At 49.4% G+C, this 19,060-nt stretch overlaps 2 protein-coding genes across 13 annotated transcripts in view; one reads left to right on the top strand and one right to left on the bottom strand.

The window, feature by feature from the left end:
• The window catches only part of KIF1A (kinesin family member 1A), a 522,969-nt gene that overhangs the window by 159,359 nt on the left and 344,550 nt on the right, over positions 1-19,060 (bottom strand). The window lies entirely within an intron of this gene.
• ESPNL (espin like) overlaps positions 1-19,060 on the top strand; it is a 45,950-nt gene that overhangs the window by 9,539 nt on the left and 17,351 nt on the right. The window contains 3 exon segments of the mRNA XM_075068992.1: positions 7,591-7,638; positions 7,641-7,738; positions 7,740-7,776. Of these exon segments, the coding sequence (XP_074925093.1) occupies positions 7,591-7,638; positions 7,641-7,738; positions 7,740-7,776 (183 nt within the window).

Genomic DNA, 19,060 nt, shown 5'->3' with positions numbered 1-19,060 from the left:
CAGTCCTGCCAGGCAGAGATGGGACCTCTTGTGAGTGTACCTTTGTAAATATTATACATGGTTTAAAAGTAAGTATGTTTAATGATTAATTTGCACTGGCATTCACAGCCAGTACAGCTACTGGAAAAGTCTGTTAACGTGTCTGGGGATGGAGTGGAAATCCTCCAGGGACATCTCCATAAAGCTCTCCTGGATGTACTCCCAAAGCCTTTACAAAAGGTTTCTGGGGAGGGCAGGCTTATTTCATCCTCCATGGTAGGACACTTTACCACACCGGGCCACTAGCACGTAGTCTGGAATCATTGCATAACAAAGCCTGGTAGCATATGGTCCCGGTGTTTGCTGGCATTCAAACAGCATCCGTTCATTATCTCTCTGTGTTATCCTCAGGAGACTGATATCATTCCTGGACACTTGGTTGAAATACGGTGATTTTATTAAGGGGACATTCAGAGGTGCCCGTTCCTGCAGGTCTGTTTGCCTGCAGCTGAACAGAAATGTTCCCTGCTGTTAGCCACATGGTTCAGGGAGGGGTGAAGCGATCCTCCCAGAGAATTGTGGTGGGGGGAGGTTAGTTGGGTTTGTGCTGCATGTTAACCTGAAAACCGCAGCCTCTCCTCCTTTTAAATGGCCAACCCATTTTAAATGTCCAGCCCAATGGCTGTTTGCTATGGGAAATGAGGGCGCTGCTGTTTGAAACCATTCCTACCTGTTATGAACGTTAAAGAAGCCAAGTGACTCTGGCTTACCATGGCAGCCTGCAAGCCAAATTCTGTTGCCTGGCCCTGCGTGAAAGATCTCTCACACCAGACTGGCATATCCTCAGTAAGAGGCAAAATGTGACCTTGTACCGAAAGCACGTGTGCTATGTAATGTTAACAGGAAGGTTTACAGTGAAAGAGTGTACCCTTTGTTCTCTAAAATGTGTCTTTTTAACTACCACTCTCTCTTTTTTGCCTCCACCAGCTGCAACTGTTTCAACGGTCGCACTATCTTCTCCTTCCCAGAGTTAACGAAGATTAGGAGGCGAAAAAAAACACAATTCTGATAAAATGTTCTCTGAGTTCATGCTGTCCTTCCACGCTGAAAGAGCCCAGCAGAATGTGTGGAGGCAGACAATGTCAGAGTCTAGGAAAGCACAATATGAACGCGAGGACAGGTAGAGGGTTGAAGATAATAAGTGGCGGGCTGAAGATGATAGGTGGTGTCAGCTTGGTGACAAAAGGCAAGAGGCAATGCTGAGGCTACTTGAGGAACAAACTAATATGCTCCGGCATATGGCTGAGGTTCAGGAAAAGTAGCAGGAGCACAGACTGCCACTACATCCCCTGTGTAACCAACTGCCTTCCTCCCCAAGTTCCATAGCCTCCTCACCCAGATGCCCAAGAAAGCGGTGGGGGGGGGGGCTCCAGGCACCCAACCACTCCACCCCAGAGGATGCCCAAACAACAGGAAGCTGGCATTCAATAAGTTTTAAAGTACAGTGTGGCCTTGTCCTTCCCTCCTCCCCCAGCCCTCCCAGGCTACCTTGGCAGTTATCCCCCTATTTATGTGATGAATTAATTAAGAATGCATGAATGTGAAGCAACAATGACTTTATTGCCTCTGCAAGCGGTGATCGAAGCGGGGAGGGAAGGTGGTTAGCTTACAGGGAAGTAGACTGAACCAAGGGGGTTGGGGTCATCAAGGAGAAACAAGCAGAACTTTCACACCGTGGCCTGGCCAGTCATAAAACTGATTTTCAAAGCTTCTCTGATGTGCAGCATGCCCTGCTGTGCAATTCTAACCACCCTGGTGTGGGGCTGCATGTAATCAGTGGCCAGGCAATTTGCCTGAACCTCCCACCCCATCATAAATGTCTCCCCCTTACTCTCACAGATATTGTGGAGCACACAGCAAGCAGTAATAACAATGGGAATATTGGTTTCGTTGAGGTCTAACCAAGTCAGTAAACTGCGCTGCGTGCTTTTAAACATCCAAACACACATTCTACCACCATTCTGCACTTGTTCAGCCTATAGCTGAACAGTTCCTGACCACTGTCCAGGGTGCCTGTGTGCGGCTTCATGAGCCATGGCATTAAGGGGTAGGCTTGGTCTCCAAGGATGACTATAGGCATTTCAACATCCCCAACAGTTATTTTCTGGTCTGGGAAGAAAGTCCCTTGCTGCAGCTTTTGAAACAGACCAGAGTTCCTGAAGATGTGAGTATAATGAACCTTTCCCGGCCATCCCATGTTGATGTTGGTGAAATGTCCCTTGTGATCCACCGGTGCTTGGAGCAGAATTGAAAAGTACCCCTTGCGGTTTATGTACTTGCTGCCCTGGTGCTCCACTGTCAAGATAGGGATATGGGTTTCATCTATCGCCCCACCACAGTTAGGGAATCCCATTGCAGCAAAGCCATCCAATATGACCTGCACATGTCCCAGAGTCACTACCTTTGTTAGCAGCAGCACAGTGATTGCTTTGGCTACTTGGATCACAGCAGCCCCCACAGTAGATTTGCCCACTCCTAATTGATGCCCGACCGACCAGTAGCTGTCTGGCATTGCAAGCTTCCACAGGGCTATTGCCACTCGCTTCTCAACTGTGAGGGCTGCTCTCATCTTGGTATTCTTGCACTTCAGGGCAGGGGAAAGCAATACACTAAAGTCCATGAAAGTGCCCATATGCATGCGAAAGTTTTGCAGCCACTGGGAATCATCCCAGACCTGCAATACTCTGCGGTTCCACCAGTCTGTGCTTGTTTCCTGGGCCCAAGATTGGCATTCCACAGAACCTGCCCCATTAACACCATGATGTCCACATTGTCAGGGCCTGTGCTTTGAGAGAAGTCTGTGTCCATGACCTCATCACTCTTGTCACCACGCTGCCATCGCCTCCTCACCTGGTTTTGCTTTTGCAGGTTCTGGTTCTGCATATACTGCAGGATAATGTGCATGGTGTTTACAGTGCTCATAATTGTGGTGGTGATCTGAGCAGGCTCCTTGCTTGCCGTGCAATGGTGTCTGTGCTGAAAAAAGGTGTGAGACAATTGTCTGCTGGTGCTCTGACGGAGGGAGGGATGACTGACAACATGGCTCGCAGGGTTGGCTTACAGGGTTGTCACACAGAACGGCCCCCTCAAGGATTGAATACACAGCCCTGGGTTTAGCAGGCCAATGCTCAAACCCTCAGCCCTGCAGCGAGGGAGGTCAGAGATAGGACTGCAAGATGACAGCCGGAGGTATCTGGACATAGAATGAGGGATAGATGAGAGAGAGATGGCAGTCATGAGATGGCAGGGATGTGCTGTGTAGGAGTGAAGTTAGACCTGCAGTAGATATCCTTTTCCTGTCAGATGAGAAGTACATGTCTACAGTCCTAAGAAAATCAATGCAAGTCTGCCATCTGCTGGCACCAATATAATTTATACTCCTCAAAGATACCAATATTATGAGCAAACCCATTAGGTGAGATTTAAAAATAAATACATAAATACATAAATAAATAAAGGCCTAAGGGAGCTGAATCCTCAATTTCCATTGGAATTCATGGACAGTGACACCACGACAGAGGATGGGCCAGTGTTTGGTGCACTAGCCTAGGACTTGGGAGAACCTGGATTTGATTCCCTGCTCTGCCAGGCAGTCTGTGGCAAGTCACTCAGCCTCTCTGTGCCTCAGTTCCCCCACCTGTATAATGGGAAAACAGCCCTGCCCTGCCTCACAGGGGTGTTGTGAGGACCAGTGCATTAAAAAAGATTGGGAGGCCCTCAGATACTGTAGGAATGAGGGCTAGATATGGACCTAAGGGCGCCTTTAGAAATCCCAGCCATTTTCTGTCTCTCGTGCTCTGGCCGTAGTGAGCTCTCTCCCTCCACACATTTATCGTTTTGTCTACAACAAAAATAAGGCCTTTCTGAATACGTTCAGTTTTAAGGCTCTGGGGCTAAGCAATGGCCCTGGGCAACGGTGCTTGTAATGTTTCCCATAGATGCCCCTGCATCTCACCTATTCCCCATCCATTACAGGGGAACAGCACTGGAGTGGCCTCCCCATTGCCCCATCCCTCCTATACACAGGTCTGCCAAAAGTTGCCCCAGGGAGCTGCTCAGAGTCAGTGATAGACTAGGGATGCCTGAATAGCCAGGAAGCTCCAGCAAACATGCTTAAGATTTGGAGGTTTTAAAACACCACAACAGGAGGTGAGTTTTCCTTGGTGTTGCAGGGCAAGTACACCCCATCCTTCTTTGGGGTGGGGCAAGGGTGCCACGGTTAAGTCCTCCTGCCAGCCCTTAGCCTGAGGGCAGTACATCCCAATGGCTAGAGTCAATGTGTTAGCCCTTGTCGTCAGGGAAGTACGGCCTAATACCCAGAGTCTATACGTAGAATCATAGACTATCAAGGTTGGAAGGGACCTCAGGAGGTCATCTAGTCCAAACCCCTGCTCAAAGCAGGACCAAACGCCAACTGAATCAGCCCAACCAGGGCTTTGTCAAGCCTGACCTTAAAAACCTCTAAGGAAGGAGATTCCACCCCCTACCCCCGCACCCCAGGTAACCTATTCCAGTGCTTCCCCACTCTCCCAGTGAAAAAGTTTTTCCTAATATCCAGCCTAGACCTCCCCCACTGCAACTTGGGACCACTACTCCTTGTTCTGTCATCTGCCACCACTGAGAACAGTCTAGATCCACTCTTATTGGAACCCCCTTTCGGGTAGTTGAAGGCTGCTATCAAATCCCTCCTCATTCTTCTCTTCTGCAGACTAAATAATCCCAGTTCCCCCAGCCTCTCTGCATATGTCACGTGCTCCACCCCCCTAATCATTTTTGTTGCCCTCTGCTGGACTCTTTCCAATTTTTTCACATCCTTCTTGTAGTGTGGGGCCCAAAACTGGACTCATAGACTTTAAGGTCAGAAGGGACCATTATGATCATCTAGTCTGCCCTCCTGCAGGCCACAGAATCTCACCTATCCACTCCTGTAACAACCCCTAACCTATGTCTGAGTTACTGAAGTCCTCAAATTGTGGTTTAAAGACCTCAAGGTGCAGAGAATCTTCCAGCAAGTGACCCATGCCCCACACTGCAGAGGAAGGCAAAAAACCACCTGGGCCTCTGCCAATCTGCCCTGGAGAAAAATTCCTTCCTGACCCCAAATATGGCAATCAGCTAAACCCTGAGCATGTGGGCAAGACTCACCAGCCAGCACCCAGGAAAGAATTCTCTGTAGTAACTCAAATCCCACCCCATCCAACATCCATCACAGGCCATTGGGCATATTTCTTCCAATAATCTCCAGATGAGGTTCCACCAATGCCAAACAGAGGGAATGATCATGTCCCTCAATCTGCTGCAATGCTCCTACTTATACAACCCAAAATGCCATTAGCCTTTGGCAACAAGGGCACACTGTTGACTCATATCCAGCTTCTTGTCCACTGTAACCCCTAGGTCCTTTTCTGCAGAACTGCTGCCTAGCCACTCGATCTCTAGTCTGTAGCAGTGCATGGGATTCTTCCGTCCTAAGTGCAGGACTCTGCACTTGTCCTTGTTGAACTTCATCAGATTTCTTTTGGTCCAATCCTCCAATTTGTCTAGGTCACTCTGGACCCTATCCCTACCCTCCAGCATATCTACCACTCCTCTCAGTTTAGTGTCATCTGCAAACTTGCTGAGGGTGCAGTCCACGCCTTCCTCCAGGTCATTAATGAAGATATTCAACAAAAATGGCCCCAGGACTAACCCTTGGGGCACTCTGCTTGAAACCAGCTGCCAACTGCGTTACTGACATTGGCTCTTGGCTGCTGCTGGGTCTCTGTTCCAAGCCGGGCTGCTACACCCCACTCTCCATAGGGAGCCCTGTTGCCCCCCAGTGTCCTGGCTCCCCACTCCTGGCAGGAAGCCTGATGCTTGGAGCCCAACTGCCCCCCTGACTCTCAGTTCCCTGCTGAGAGCAAGACAGCCAACCAGACTCCGGGTGTGAATCTCCCCGATGGAGGAGAGAGGCCCCCACATGGCTTCCACCCCACTCCTCCGCCCTCGCTCCTGGTTGGGAACAAGGAGGCAAGAAACCCAGGGGAACAGCCTCTCAGGCCTTCTCCCCACCCCGCTTCAGTCAGTGGAAGTGATCCTGGTGAGGACACGCACCACCGACAGAAGGAGGATAGTGTGGGTATCAGTCACCACAGTAATTACTGTGGTAGCTGTAAATCAATTTAACCTAGGTCGACTTAAGACGGTAGTGTAGACAGACCCAAAAGTCTGAGGCTACTGCTCTAACCCTGAGCCCTCCTTTCCCTGTAATGTACCTCCTGGCCCTATCTGCTATGTATTATTATTGTTATCAAGAGCTAGAACAATGCTAACCGATCAGATTCCATATGAGTTTATCTGCTGACATCCAGTTCTGGGGAGCGCCTAGCATCATGGGTTCCTGGCACTACCACCATACAAATAAGTAACAGTACCTACTTCTTGTACAGCGTTGCTCATCAGTAGTTCTTACAAAGCATTTTACAGTATATTGTGCAGCTAGAGAAACTAAGGCATACAGCTGCGATGTAACTTGTCCCAGGTCATCCAGCAGGCTAGGGGTGAATCTGGGAACAGAGCCCAGATCTGTGAGTCCTACTTTGGTGATCTATCCAGTAGGCAATGCTGCCCAATTAAATACATAATAATATCAAGATGTATTGACAAAGAGGGTATTTGATAGCCTTCAACTATCTGAAGCGGGGTTCCAAAGAGGATGGAGCTAAGTTCTTCAAAATGGTGGCAGATGACAGAACAAGGAGCGGGGAGGTCTAGGTTGGATATTAGGAAAAACTATATCACTAGGGAGGTGGTGAAGCACTGGAATGGGTTACCTAGGGAGGTGGTGGAATCTCCATTCTTAGAGGTTTTTAAGGCCTGGCTTGACCAAGCCCTGGCTGGGATGACTTAGCTGGTCTTGCTTTGAGCAGGAGGTTGGACTAGATGACCTCCTGAGGTCTCTTCCAACCCTAATCTGTGATTCTATGAAGAGGTCAATTTTGGCCTCATATTGACCTTGGTCACTATTTGCCTTCTGGATCGAGATACTATCAAAAATGCTAAATACTGGAATCTGATTCTGTTACACACACACACACACACACACACTATTTGAAATATAATTTTAGATAGCTCAGTAGGTAGCTCCTTTTGGTCTTTGGAAACACAGTCCAAAATAACCTTGGCTACCAGATAATACTGCTACACCACTAAAAGGAAGCAGAAAGCTGATAAGGCCAGGAATGCATTAGCCAAAGATGCTTTCCCCAGCCCTCCAGGTCCCCCTTGCTGTTTTCATGTGGTTAAATAAACTGTGTTCGCAGTCAGTAGCTTGATGCTACTGCAAAGGAAGAGGATAGAGGCATCCAAATGGAGAGTCCCTGTGATTTTCATCTCCTCTCTAACCTGTAGGTTCTGTTTGTACCATGTGCAGTACCATGAGGGGAGCACTGAGTTGCTATGAATGGGGCCCAGGCTTCAGGAGGATGCAGCATGACCCTCCCCAAGAGAACATCCATCTCCGAGAGCCAGCGTCAGCCCGTATTTAACCCACCACCTGTTCTTCTTGCACAGGCAACTTTCACTGACATTGGCCTGGCCACCTAGGATGCCAAGGGAGGCACTGCACTGCACTGCACTTTGCAGCCAGAAGTGGCCACACTGCCATTCTGGAGAGACTTTCCCTAATAGAGATTGAGATAGTGAAGGACCACGGGGGAGGAACCTTTGCACGATGCTGCTTAGAATGGGCAGCTGGAGGTAAGATATGGGATTAGGAACAAGAGCGCTTGCTTAGACACCATCCAAACTCCTGGGCTGTTAGGGACCCCGGGGGAAGGAGGGGTGTGTGTGGCAGGTGGGTTACTTTGTTCTGAAACTTTTTTCCTTTCTGGAAATAGATGAGTGTCTCCTATAGGCAATGTGCTCTCAAGTATCCTGGGGCTTCCCTGATTTTCAGGGCGTCTCCCTGGCCTGTCTAGACTGGAGGTGGTGGCCCTGCCATAACTTGAGTGAACTGATTGCCAATTCACAGGTGTTAACTAACATGATGTCAACACTGATCTAGACATTCCACAAAGCAATCCAGGACATAAACATTCAGGATCTGAGTTAGTTAACGTGTTAATTGATTCTCTAGTTACAGTAGGACCAAAAAGGCTAGTCTAGACAAGGCCACTGAACAGAAAGAGTCTCCATTCTTTTTATTTTTTCTTATTCATGTTTCTCAAGTGTCTTCCTAAAAACACCTCCCAATGTCCAAACTTCCTAAGGGATTTAAAGGGGACAGCTGGGATTTTATCCAGGGGGGAACAGAGATTGGGCCTTTTTGGAGACCCCAAAATCTTGAGTCTCTGAAATAAATCCAGTGAGAGGACAGTTGTGCTCCCATAATGAGTGGACAAGGGGAAGGGGATAAATCTGCAGAGTGAAATTTGGATCAAGTAAAGTTAGCTTGGAACATTAAGAAAGTTTAATACAAGTATTGGAGATAATGCAAAACAAAAGGAAGCAAAAAGCAGCATTGCTGGCCCAGACATTCAAAAATCAAGTCAGGCTCCAAAAAATGAGTGATGTAATAACTCACGAGATTTAAAATGTGCATTTGCCTTCAAGTCTTTGAACCACAAGGGCAAGAAATTAACTTTTAAAAAAAATGGAAGCTGAGAGTTTCATATAAACACATGATTCCAGGAGCTGGGGCTTTAAGAAGAAAAAGCCCAAATATCATGAGACGTGATACAAACACAAGAGTTTGCAATGCTGGGAAATGGGACAAGAGAATAAAAACACAAATACAATTGCTTCATGTGCTAGAGGCAGGAGAGTTCACCAGGGGGCAAAAATGTTTAAAAAAAAAAGCCGCAGGCTGTCTGAGTGGCTAGAGTGCTCAGCTGCCATATTTCTGTCTCCTCGCTGTGACTCCTGGGCAGCAGCTTTGGGAGTGGCATTGCCTGCACTCAGCACCTCCTATTATTCTGCAGCAACATGTCTGGCCTGGCTGTAGCAAGACGAGTGTTGATAGGCCCTTGAGGGAGCCATTGCAGTAGTCCTCGGCTCCTCACAAGACACTGAGATTTGCAGTATGTTAAAGGCTGCTGAAACAATTTTTGTGGCACTTGCCACTTTGCACAGTGATACTGTGTGACCCATTTGTCTGGTCAGAGAAATGCACAGCAGTGGCAACCCTACCTGCTCAGTCCTGAACTAGAAGGATAGCAACAATGACTTAGGGTCTGAAGGTAAACCTAGGAAGAGACTCAAGGCTTGGAGAAGGGTCTGGGGAACCTAGAGGGGCAGGTGTAAGAAGGCAACACCAAACACCTCCGTCTGTGACTCATTTCAGGGATTTTGTGCATCACATATTTCCCTGTGGCATCGCTGAGTGTTCCTTCAAGGCAGCAAGGGACTGTTACAATAAAGGGAATGTCTGGGTGAAATCACTGATCAGAGTGCCCAGTTCATGCCTGAGTCTTGTTCTTGTCCTGCGTTTCGAGTGCCTCACTTGCAAGGAGGCAATCCTGATTGCAGACAAGCATTCCCAGTGCATTCACTGCATCGGGGAAGACCACATCCAGCAGAACTATGGTTTCTGCCAGGAACTCTGGCCACAATTGCATAAGGACAGAGAGCACCAGCAGAAGATTATCTTCATGGGGGCATATCAAAGGGCCTCACAGGACCTGTGCTATGAGTCACCTGGCAAACATGAGTCTTCCCCACAGCCCCCTACATCTAAAGGCTTTGGGTCAAAGAAACAGATTGCTCACCCCTCTCACAAGCTATCTAAGAAGAGGGCAGGAAGTCCCTATAATGAGACCTGAGATAACCATAAGTGGTTTCCATCTTGCTCGGTATCTTCGACATCGTTGGCACCGAGACCATCTCAGTCCAGTAGCCATGGTTCATGTAAACTGGCAAGCAGGTACCAGTGACATTTCCATGGACCTGATCGGCATGGGCGCTGAGTCATCGACAATGAGGGACAGGAGTAAGCACTCTGCTAAAAAGGCACTGTCAGTATGAAAATCTTCATCGGTACCATCACTGATGCTTCATCCAGCACCAGAACAGCCAGTACAGACAAGATCCCAGTCCGCTCCAGCACCAACAGACACAGGGATGGTTGGCACTAATGGAATTCCGCCACTCCAGGGAAATCTGCATACCAGACATATTGGAGTCCCCACTTCTTGGTACTGGGACCTCCACACCGAGCCTCTGCTTGGCACGGGAATCATCATTGCTGCCATGCCATGCTCCCCAACTCTCTAGTGAGAATTCAGACAGTGAACCAGAGAAGGTGGCATCACAGTACTCCTCTCAGGCTCCATATGGTACTTGGTACCAACAAGGTCCAGGCCCACAGATGGCCCTGCCACTGCATCCTGGTACAGCCATCCATGGGCAACACCACCAGGCTCTATGCCACCACCCACCCCAGTGGTCTTACTGTGACCCATGGGCAGCATATCACCAACATGCCTCTTGGGCTCCCAGCCTTATCCAAGAACACCTGAGGCATACCCCTCAGCCACAACATCCAGAGCTTTGGAACCTCCACAAGACATCATGGAGGAAGAGGCAGGTGGTACCAAGAAAGAAGTGATGCCAAGAACCATATCCTCCTTCTTCCCTACCATCTTTGGCAAACAACTTTCATCTCTTCCAGGAGTTGGCAAAGAGAGTTGCAGACACTCTCCAAATACCACTGGAAGAAGTCAAGAACACTCATCATTGACTCCTTGACATCCTCCATTCTTCTTTCTCTTCAAAGATAGCCCTCCCTATGCACAGAAGCAATGAGTCTATGGAATTGGTGCATCTCCCACAACTTTACTCTGTCTGCACCTTATCTCAGTCTCAGTCACAAATTCCCACATGAACACTAGTGGGAGATAGATCCAACAGTACTTCATGATGTATTCAGACAATGGGGGGACACCCTCCACAGATCTGTTCACCACTCACCTGAACAAAGAAGTGTCCATGCCACTGCTCCAGAGTGGGGATGGGTCAGCATTCCCTTGGCGATGCTATTCTCATCCCCTGGAACAAGGACCTTTTCTGTGCCTTTCCTCCATTTCTCCTACTTTTGAAGGTCCTGATGAAAATAAAAAGAGATGGAGCCCAGGGCATTCTGATTGCTCCTACTTGGCCAAGACAGACCTGGTACTCTTACTTGTCATAGCTTGCAACATGTCCACTGATCTTTCTCCCGGACATTTCACACCTCCTTTCACAGAACAGAGGACATGCCCTGCCTCCAAACTTGGGGATTCTCCACCTTAAGGCATGGCTTCTCCTTGATTCCAACACCTAGAAAGCTCCTGTTCAAGGGAGATCCAAGAGATTCCGTTGCACAGTAGAAAGTCTTCAACTTGACGTACCTTTACCAGCAAAAATGGACCAGGTTGCGGATTTGGAATTCTTCCCAACAAATCTCCCCAACATCCACAATTCTTCCAGACTAGTGGTTCTCAAACTTTTGTACTGGTGACCCCTTTCACACAGCAAGCCTCTGAGTGCGACCTCCCCTTATAAATTAAAAACACTTTTAAATATATTTAACACTGTAACGACGCGGTGTGGCTCCCCTCCTCCCCAGGGACGGTCGAGCCTCGTCAGTCACCTATAGGGGCGGGGCCACTGAGCGGTAGTCCTGCCCCTCAGAGGGTCAGGTGGCAACCCGGAAGCATAAAAGCCAGCCCTCAGCGCTCAGTTGGAGCCCAGCCGCCATCAGAGCAGACCTGCCAGCAGGTGCTTGCGACTGGGAAGCTGCTGAGGCCTGGGGACGGTGCCCTGACTGGCCAGAGCTTCCCCGCGCTCGCTACGACGAGGAGTTGCCAGAGCTGCCCCGTCCCTGCTGCTACCCCGAGGAGCCCCCGGGGCAGGCCTGGCCGGACTTCCCGGGTTAGCTACCGGACCTGCCACCCAGCCCTGGCTGGGAGGAACCTATGGTGCTGGACTTCCCAGGAGCTGAGACCACGGACCAGGTAGGCACAGAGGGGGATATCGGAAGTAGCCTGGGGGCAGCCGACTCTAGTCAGGCTGCAGATTTACCGATACCAATGGCAGCGTGTTGCGGTCAGGATCCCCACTGACCACCTTCAGCGGTGACAGCCGCTACTAGGGCCCCGGGCTGGAACGCAGTGGAGTGGGTGGGCCTGCGTTCCCCCTGTCACCCATCCCCAGGTGGCAGAATCCCCCTCTCCCCGGCCTAAGGAGGACATTTAAACGGAGCTGAGATAACTGTGTGTTTGGTGCCCTGCCCGAACCAAGGGCTGGGCCCCCTTTAACTGTGCCACTGCTCGGTCCTGCCCCAAAGGGCCCGAGCCACCCGAACTATTGACAGCGCCACCCTGAACCAGAAGGGTCGGAGCTGATATAACTGTGTGTTTGGTGCCCCGCCCAAACCAAGGGCTGGGCCCTCCCCTTTTGACTGGGTCACTGCTCGGTCCTGCCCCAAAGGGCCCGAGCAACCTGAAGTATTGACAGCTCCACCCTGAACCAGGAGGGTCGAGGCTGATATAACTGTGGGTTTGGTGCCCTGCCCGAACCAAGGGCTGGGGCCCCTTTGACTGTGCCACTGATTGGTCCCGCCCACAGGGCCCAGACTGCCCGGACTGCTGACGGCGGTCCCAAGGACAGAAGCCCTCGGCCGACGGGTCGAGGCCGGTGTGGCTCCCCTCCTCCCCAGGGAGGGTCAAGCCCCGGCGACACTGCGTTACAAACACAATTATAAATGCTGAAGGCAAAGTGGAGTTTGGGGTGGAGGCTGACAGCTTGCGACCCCCAACGTAATAACCTCATGACCCCCTGAGGGGTCACAACCCCCAGTTTGAGAACCCCTGTTCTAGACTATGCATTGACCCTAAAGAGACTGGGTCTATCTCTAAGTTCTCTCAGAGTCCACCTAGCAGCTATTACAGCTTTTCACTTGTGACGGGTTTGGTCACAGAGACCCCCTTGGGACTGTCACCTGACGTGCTGAGTTTATCTCTGAGCCCATTTTCCCTGGCAGCTTGAGACTCCAGAACCATGGCTTATGAGCCAGACACGATAGCCTGCTGCAACACAGACCCAGAGTCTGGTCCATGCCCCCTTGGCCTGCGCCGCTTCCAGCAGCTCCCATTGGCCCAGAGCAGCAATCCGCAACCAGTGGGAGCCGCGGTCGGCCAGACCTGCGGACGGGGCAGGTAAACACATGGGCCCGGCCTGCCAGGGGCTTTCTCTACACAAGCAGCGACCCCTATTTGAGAAATCCTGAGCTAGATGATGGGATGGATTGCACCCTCAGCAAGTTTGCAGATGACACTAAGCTGGGGAGAGAGGTGGATACACTGGAGGGTATGAATAGGATCCAGAGTGACCTAGACAAATTGGAGGATTGGGCCAAAAGAAATCTGATGAGGTTCAACAAGGACAAGTGCAGAGTCCTGCACTTAGGACAGAAGAATCCAATGCACCACTACAAGCTGGTTAAGTTTTGCAGAAAAGGACCTGGGGATTACAATGGATGAGAAGCTGGCTATGAGTCAGCAGTGTGCCCTTGCTGCCAAGAAGGCTAATGGCATATTGAGCTGGATTAGTAGGAGCATTGCCAGCAGATTGAGGGAAGTGATTATTCCCCTCTATTTGGCACTAATGAAGCCACATCTGGAGTATTGCATTCAGTTTTGGGACCTCCACTAGAGAAAGGATGTGGACAAATTGGAGAGAATCCAGCAGAGGGCAACAAGAAAGATTGTGAGGCTGGGGCACATAACTTATGAGGCAAGGCTGAGCGAACCGGGGTTATTTAGTCTGCAGAAGAGAAGAGTGAGGGGGGATCTGACAGCAGCCTTCAATTACCTGAAGTGGGGTTCCAAAGAATATGGATCTAGGCTGTTCTCAGTGGTGGCAGATGACAGAACAAGGAGTAATGGTCCCAAGTTGCAGTGGGGGAGGTCTAGGCTGGATATTGGGAAACACTATTTCACTAGGAGGGTGGTGAAGTTCTGGAATGTGTTACCTAGGGACATGGTGGAATCTCCATCCTTAGAGGTTTTAAGGCCCAGTTTGACAAAGCCCTGTCTGGGATGTTTAGTTGGTGTTGGTCCTGCTTTGAGCAGAGGGTTGGACTAGATGATCTCCTGAGGTCTCTTCCAACCCTAATATTCTATGGTTCTATGACTATATGTTCAGTCTGATGGGTGCTATTGATGAAGATCTCTGATCCCAGGTGCAGGGGGCATTGTGTCTCCTACAGTGAAGCACCCACAGGGACACAGCTCGAAGAACCTCAGTTACTACACAGGCTGAGTAACCCTCTCATCTTGTGCTAACATTGCCCTTAACTTAAATAACTCCTCTGGTGTTTATCCCTCTGATGTACTTATATAGAGCAATCATATCTTGCCTCAGCCTTCCTTTAGACAGGCTAAACATCTGGAGTTGTGGGAACAAATGGGTGATGGCACCCCGCCCGATCGCTGCATTGTTACTAAAGATCACAAAGTCTGGGCACGGGAAGTGCCAACTGCTGGTGCCACACACACATCTGTGGTGCTTTGCTTTGGTTTTGTTTTAGGGCATTTGTCTCCATCCCGTACTACTTGGAAGCACCAGCAATAATAATAAATAATAACAATATCTAGGCCTTGTCAAATGCTGTGGACCTGCCTGTGACTGGAATGTCTGGGCCAAGAGCTACCGGCATGTACTTTGTAAATGTAGGGTGGAGTGAAGAGAGCTTCCCAAGCAGCAGTCTAGGTAGCTCAGCGACAGGCTGCAGAGCTGTGCACTGGCAGGTAGCTGCTGTGTGGCCGTCGTGCCCTGCTCTCTGGCCTTGCTATAATTAGACCCGCAGGACATATGTGTCTGTGTGTACTGACAGGATTGTTCACCAGCCTCCTGTGCTAGAATTACATGTTCTTTTCAGTACCTTTGGCACCCTCTTCCCTCCTGTTTCCTCTTTGCTGGCACTGTCTTTGTTCCACTCTGTGCCATTTATTTCCTATGTATTTATAAAGCCTTCTCAGCCAGCCCTCAGGCACCATCCCTTACCATCATGTCTGAACTGGCAGACTGTGGCATGAGGTGCACCCAGCTTTCATATGCTATTCCCTAGAGCAGCTCCTTCCAGAGGTGCGGGAACAGTTTGTATGGTGGAGGTGCTGAGAGCCATTGAACCAAATTGTAAACCATGCATAGAATGGAAACCACTTCAAGCCGGGGGGTGCTGCAGCACCCCCCGCACCCTTAGTTCCAGCACCTATGGCTCCTTCAAGCTGAGAATTTGGCACTAGAGTTACAGTGAATGGCCTACTCCCTAGCATGCCCCCTGCTGGGATGGCTGAGGCCTTGGCCTTGTCATATGATTTCTAATCCTGATGTCTAATGCACTGCTCACTCTTCTAGCGTATTTTTTCTAGTGCTATTTGTGTTTCCAGACTGGAATATGAATGAAAGATCTGGGAGTTGGGAGGAAGGAAGGCAGACTTTAAGCCATCATTTACATTCCCTCACTCCTGGAGCTGGCAAGGGGAGCAGCCAGAGGGGGGCAATACAGGCCTCAGCATAAATTAGAACAGTCTCCAGGCTATAGTAAGAACATAAGAACGGCCCTACTGGGTCAGACCAATGGTCCATCTAGCCCAGTATCCTGTCTTCTGACAGTGCCTGGTGCCAGATGTTTCAAAGGGAATGAACAGAACAGGCAATCGAGTGATCCATCCCGTTGTCTAGTCCTAGGAGCTGACAGTCAGAGGTTTAGGGACATTTAAAGCATGGGGTTGTGTCTAGTTTTTTTTGAACCCTGCTATAGTCTTGGCCTTCACAACATTGCCTGGCAATGAGTTCCACCAGTTGATTGTGCATTACATGAAGAAATACTTCCTTTTGTTTGTTTTAAAGCTGCTGCCTATTAATTTCATTGGGTGACCCCTAGTTCTTGTGTCATGAGAAGGAGTAAATAACACTTCCTTATTCACTTTCTCCACATCAGTCATGATTGTATAGACCCTGTCATATCACCCCTTAGTTGTCTCCTTTCCAAGTTGAAAAGTATCAGTCTTATTAATTTCTCCTCATATGGAAGCTGTTCCACACCCCTAGTCATTTCTGTTGCCCTTCCTTGTATCTTTTCCAGTTCTAACGTATCTTTTTGGAGATGAGGCCATTCTAGCAGCCGGGAAGCAGCTGGGGGTGAAGGGATAGTCTAGCCATGCCACCACTAGTCTGGCCACTTCCCCTTGTGTGGGGGCTGAGAAGGAATGTATAAGAGCAGGAAGGTGCCTCTAAGCCACCCAACGATTTCTCCAAACAGGAAGCATCCTCAGGGATCTGGAGCCATGTGTTTTCTAGCTGCTTGAACAGCACAAGGCTGCTGCGACATGGATCTGGCCCCTCATCTCAAACTATCTTTGTTCTTTGCATACTCTCTTTGATGAAGTGCAAACATCCCAATCTCTGTGATTGAAGAACACCACTCCTGCTAACATACTAAGAGTTCTGTGCAAAGGGAGTGGAGCAGAGTCTTCTGCTAGAATAATGCTGTAAAAGCATTAACCTGTGGTGGGGAGGAGAGAGATTGGTACCTGAATCTGTAATTGAATCTCAGCATGCTGATAATTGCTCTGAGTACTTTGATCTCATGGGTCATGATTGTACCCTAACCTCTCGATTGAATTACACATTTGTAACCTATCTCTGCACATCCGTTATATCCATGTATAATGTATGGAGGCCTGAAGAAGAGGCACAGAGTAGCAGTAACAAAAGGCAAACGCTGTAGGACAGTGATAATGCCAATTTCACTATTGTCCTGGGCCATGGGAAGATTTTCAAAGGCACAAATGGGAGTCAATACTCATTGACTTCCAATGGGAGCTGGGTGCCTAACTCCCTTGGGTTCTTTTGAAAATGCCAACCAGTGCATATAACCCTCTGATGAAATAGCAATGGCTACAGTTCCAGAATGATGGGAACCTTGTAGGGGGCTGATCCTGCCACCATTCACACATGTGAGTAATGTGATGCAGGGGAGAGCTCTCCGTGAGGTCAATATGGCTACTTCTATGAGTGAAGTTACTCCTGTGTGTATGTAGGAGCAGGACTCAGGTAAGCAGGCAGCTCCAGTTCAGTGAGCATTGTTAGGGGAAAGGCCCTCCAAGAATCCCTCACTGAGGGGGATGGGGAATAAAAGCAGTTTTGTCTCAAAGAACGTGATTCTGCTCCCAGTAATATCATTCTTTACGTTCTATTTTATTGGCAAAACGCCCACTGATGGCAGTGTGAGCAAAGCTGGACCTGGCATTACTCAGACAGGCAAATATCACGCCAAATTAAAGTTCCAGATACAGACATGTCAGCTCTGATTTCCTAAGTGTGTGTCATTTGGTCACAGGTGTTCTCCAAGTTCTTGTGTTAACCTATAATAATAGCCTCTGGGATTGTACCATTTTAGGGGGTTGGGTCCTGAAGCAGCAAATTGGCAGGCAACATCTTTCTAAAAGGCATACTGGAGTTCAACAAGCAGCTATGGGCTTGATGCACAAATTACTGGGTGAGGTTCTCTGGCCTGGGTCAGACTAGATGATCATAATGGTCTCATCTGATTTTAACACCTGAGAATCTGTCAAAAAGCAGCAAAACTTCCATCTCTGATGGGTGTTTTCAGTGCAAAGCAAGAGAGGCAGAACCTCTGTGGTGAAGCAGAGAAAGAGAGAGGGGCCATAGGGAGAACATTGTTACCCTTATTTAAACAATGTTCCTTGTTCAGAGTTAGAAGAAAGTGACTCTGTGATTCTTTTCCATTGTTACCTGCCTGCCACCTGGGTTGGGCTTTTTGCAGCTCATTCCTTCCTCAGGACAAAATTATGCTCCTGCAAGTGTGAGATGCTCTTCAGGGGAAGCAGAGCAGCCATAGGGAAGACTATCCCCTATCCTGCATCTGTAGGGCAGAATGGTTCAAGGGGCTAAGAGACCAACATCCTGCAACACTCTTCACTGCTGCTCCATGTGTTCCTCCTTTGTGCCAACTGCCAGAGACAGGATATCCACTGGGGGCTACCCTCCGTACCCAGGTGAACATGCCCTTCAAAGGCTCTGGAATGATGAGGAGTGGAGCTATACTATAGATCAAGAGAACCTTCCTCTCAGCCTCCATCCATGCTGCCAAATCCCACTCTAAAGAGCTGTCCAGAGAGTTCAATCATTTCATCAATCCCAAGTACCTATAGCCTGCAACAGAACCCAGCAAAAAGCATCATGGATCTGCTCCCCCTCTAAACCTGCCAAGCAACCAGAGTTCAGCATGTTCAAGCAGTCCTGGGTATGCTAAAGGAGTCTCAACCTAACACCTGTGAATCTGACCCCTTCCTTTCCTGGCTGGTGACAGTTATAAGGAAGGCTACGATTTAGTCACGGGTCACAGGCAATAAACAAAAAGTCATGGTCTGTCCATGACTTTTGCTAAAAATATCCCTAATTAAGTCTCAGGTTCTGGGGGGGAGCACGCCCACAGACACTGCTGCTCCTGGGTGGGAGGCTCCAGTGGATGCTGCTGCTCCTGGTGGGGGAGGTGGCCTGGGGCCCTGCCACTGCTGCTCCGGGTGTGGGGAGGCCTGGGGCTCCATTGCTGCTCCTGGACCGCAGCTCTGGGACAGTGCCTGGGATCAGCTGCCTGGGGCCACCCAAGCAGTGACTGGTACAGCTGGCCCCGGGGCCGCCCCAGCAGCTCAAGCAGCCCTGGGGTCTGCTGCACCAGCTGCTACAGAAGTCACAGAGGTCCCGGAAAGTCACAGAATCCATGACTTACGTGAAAGACTCGCAGTCTTAGTTAAAAGCAGTTGATGCCACTTGTGAAGAAATGGCCAACACATCATTCAGGGAGGGACTCTTCCCTTCCTCCTTCAAACAGACAGTAGTCCGACCAACGCCAAAGAAATCTGGACACATTGGTTCTAGCCAACTGCCTCCCAGTGTCAAACCTCTCATTCCTCAGCATGCTGATAGAGAAGCTAGCAAAAGGCCAGCAGCAAGCCAATCTAATTGAGGCCAA

Source organism: Chelonoidis abingdonii, chromosome 8 (genome assembly GCF_003597395.2).
Source record: "Chelonoidis abingdonii isolate Lonesome George chromosome 8, CheloAbing_2.0, whole genome shotgun sequence".
In the NCBI taxonomy this organism is placed as follows: domain Eukaryota; kingdom Metazoa; phylum Chordata; order Testudines; family Testudinidae; genus Chelonoidis; species Chelonoidis abingdonii.
This window is presented reverse-complemented; position numbering and strand designations above follow the sequence as displayed.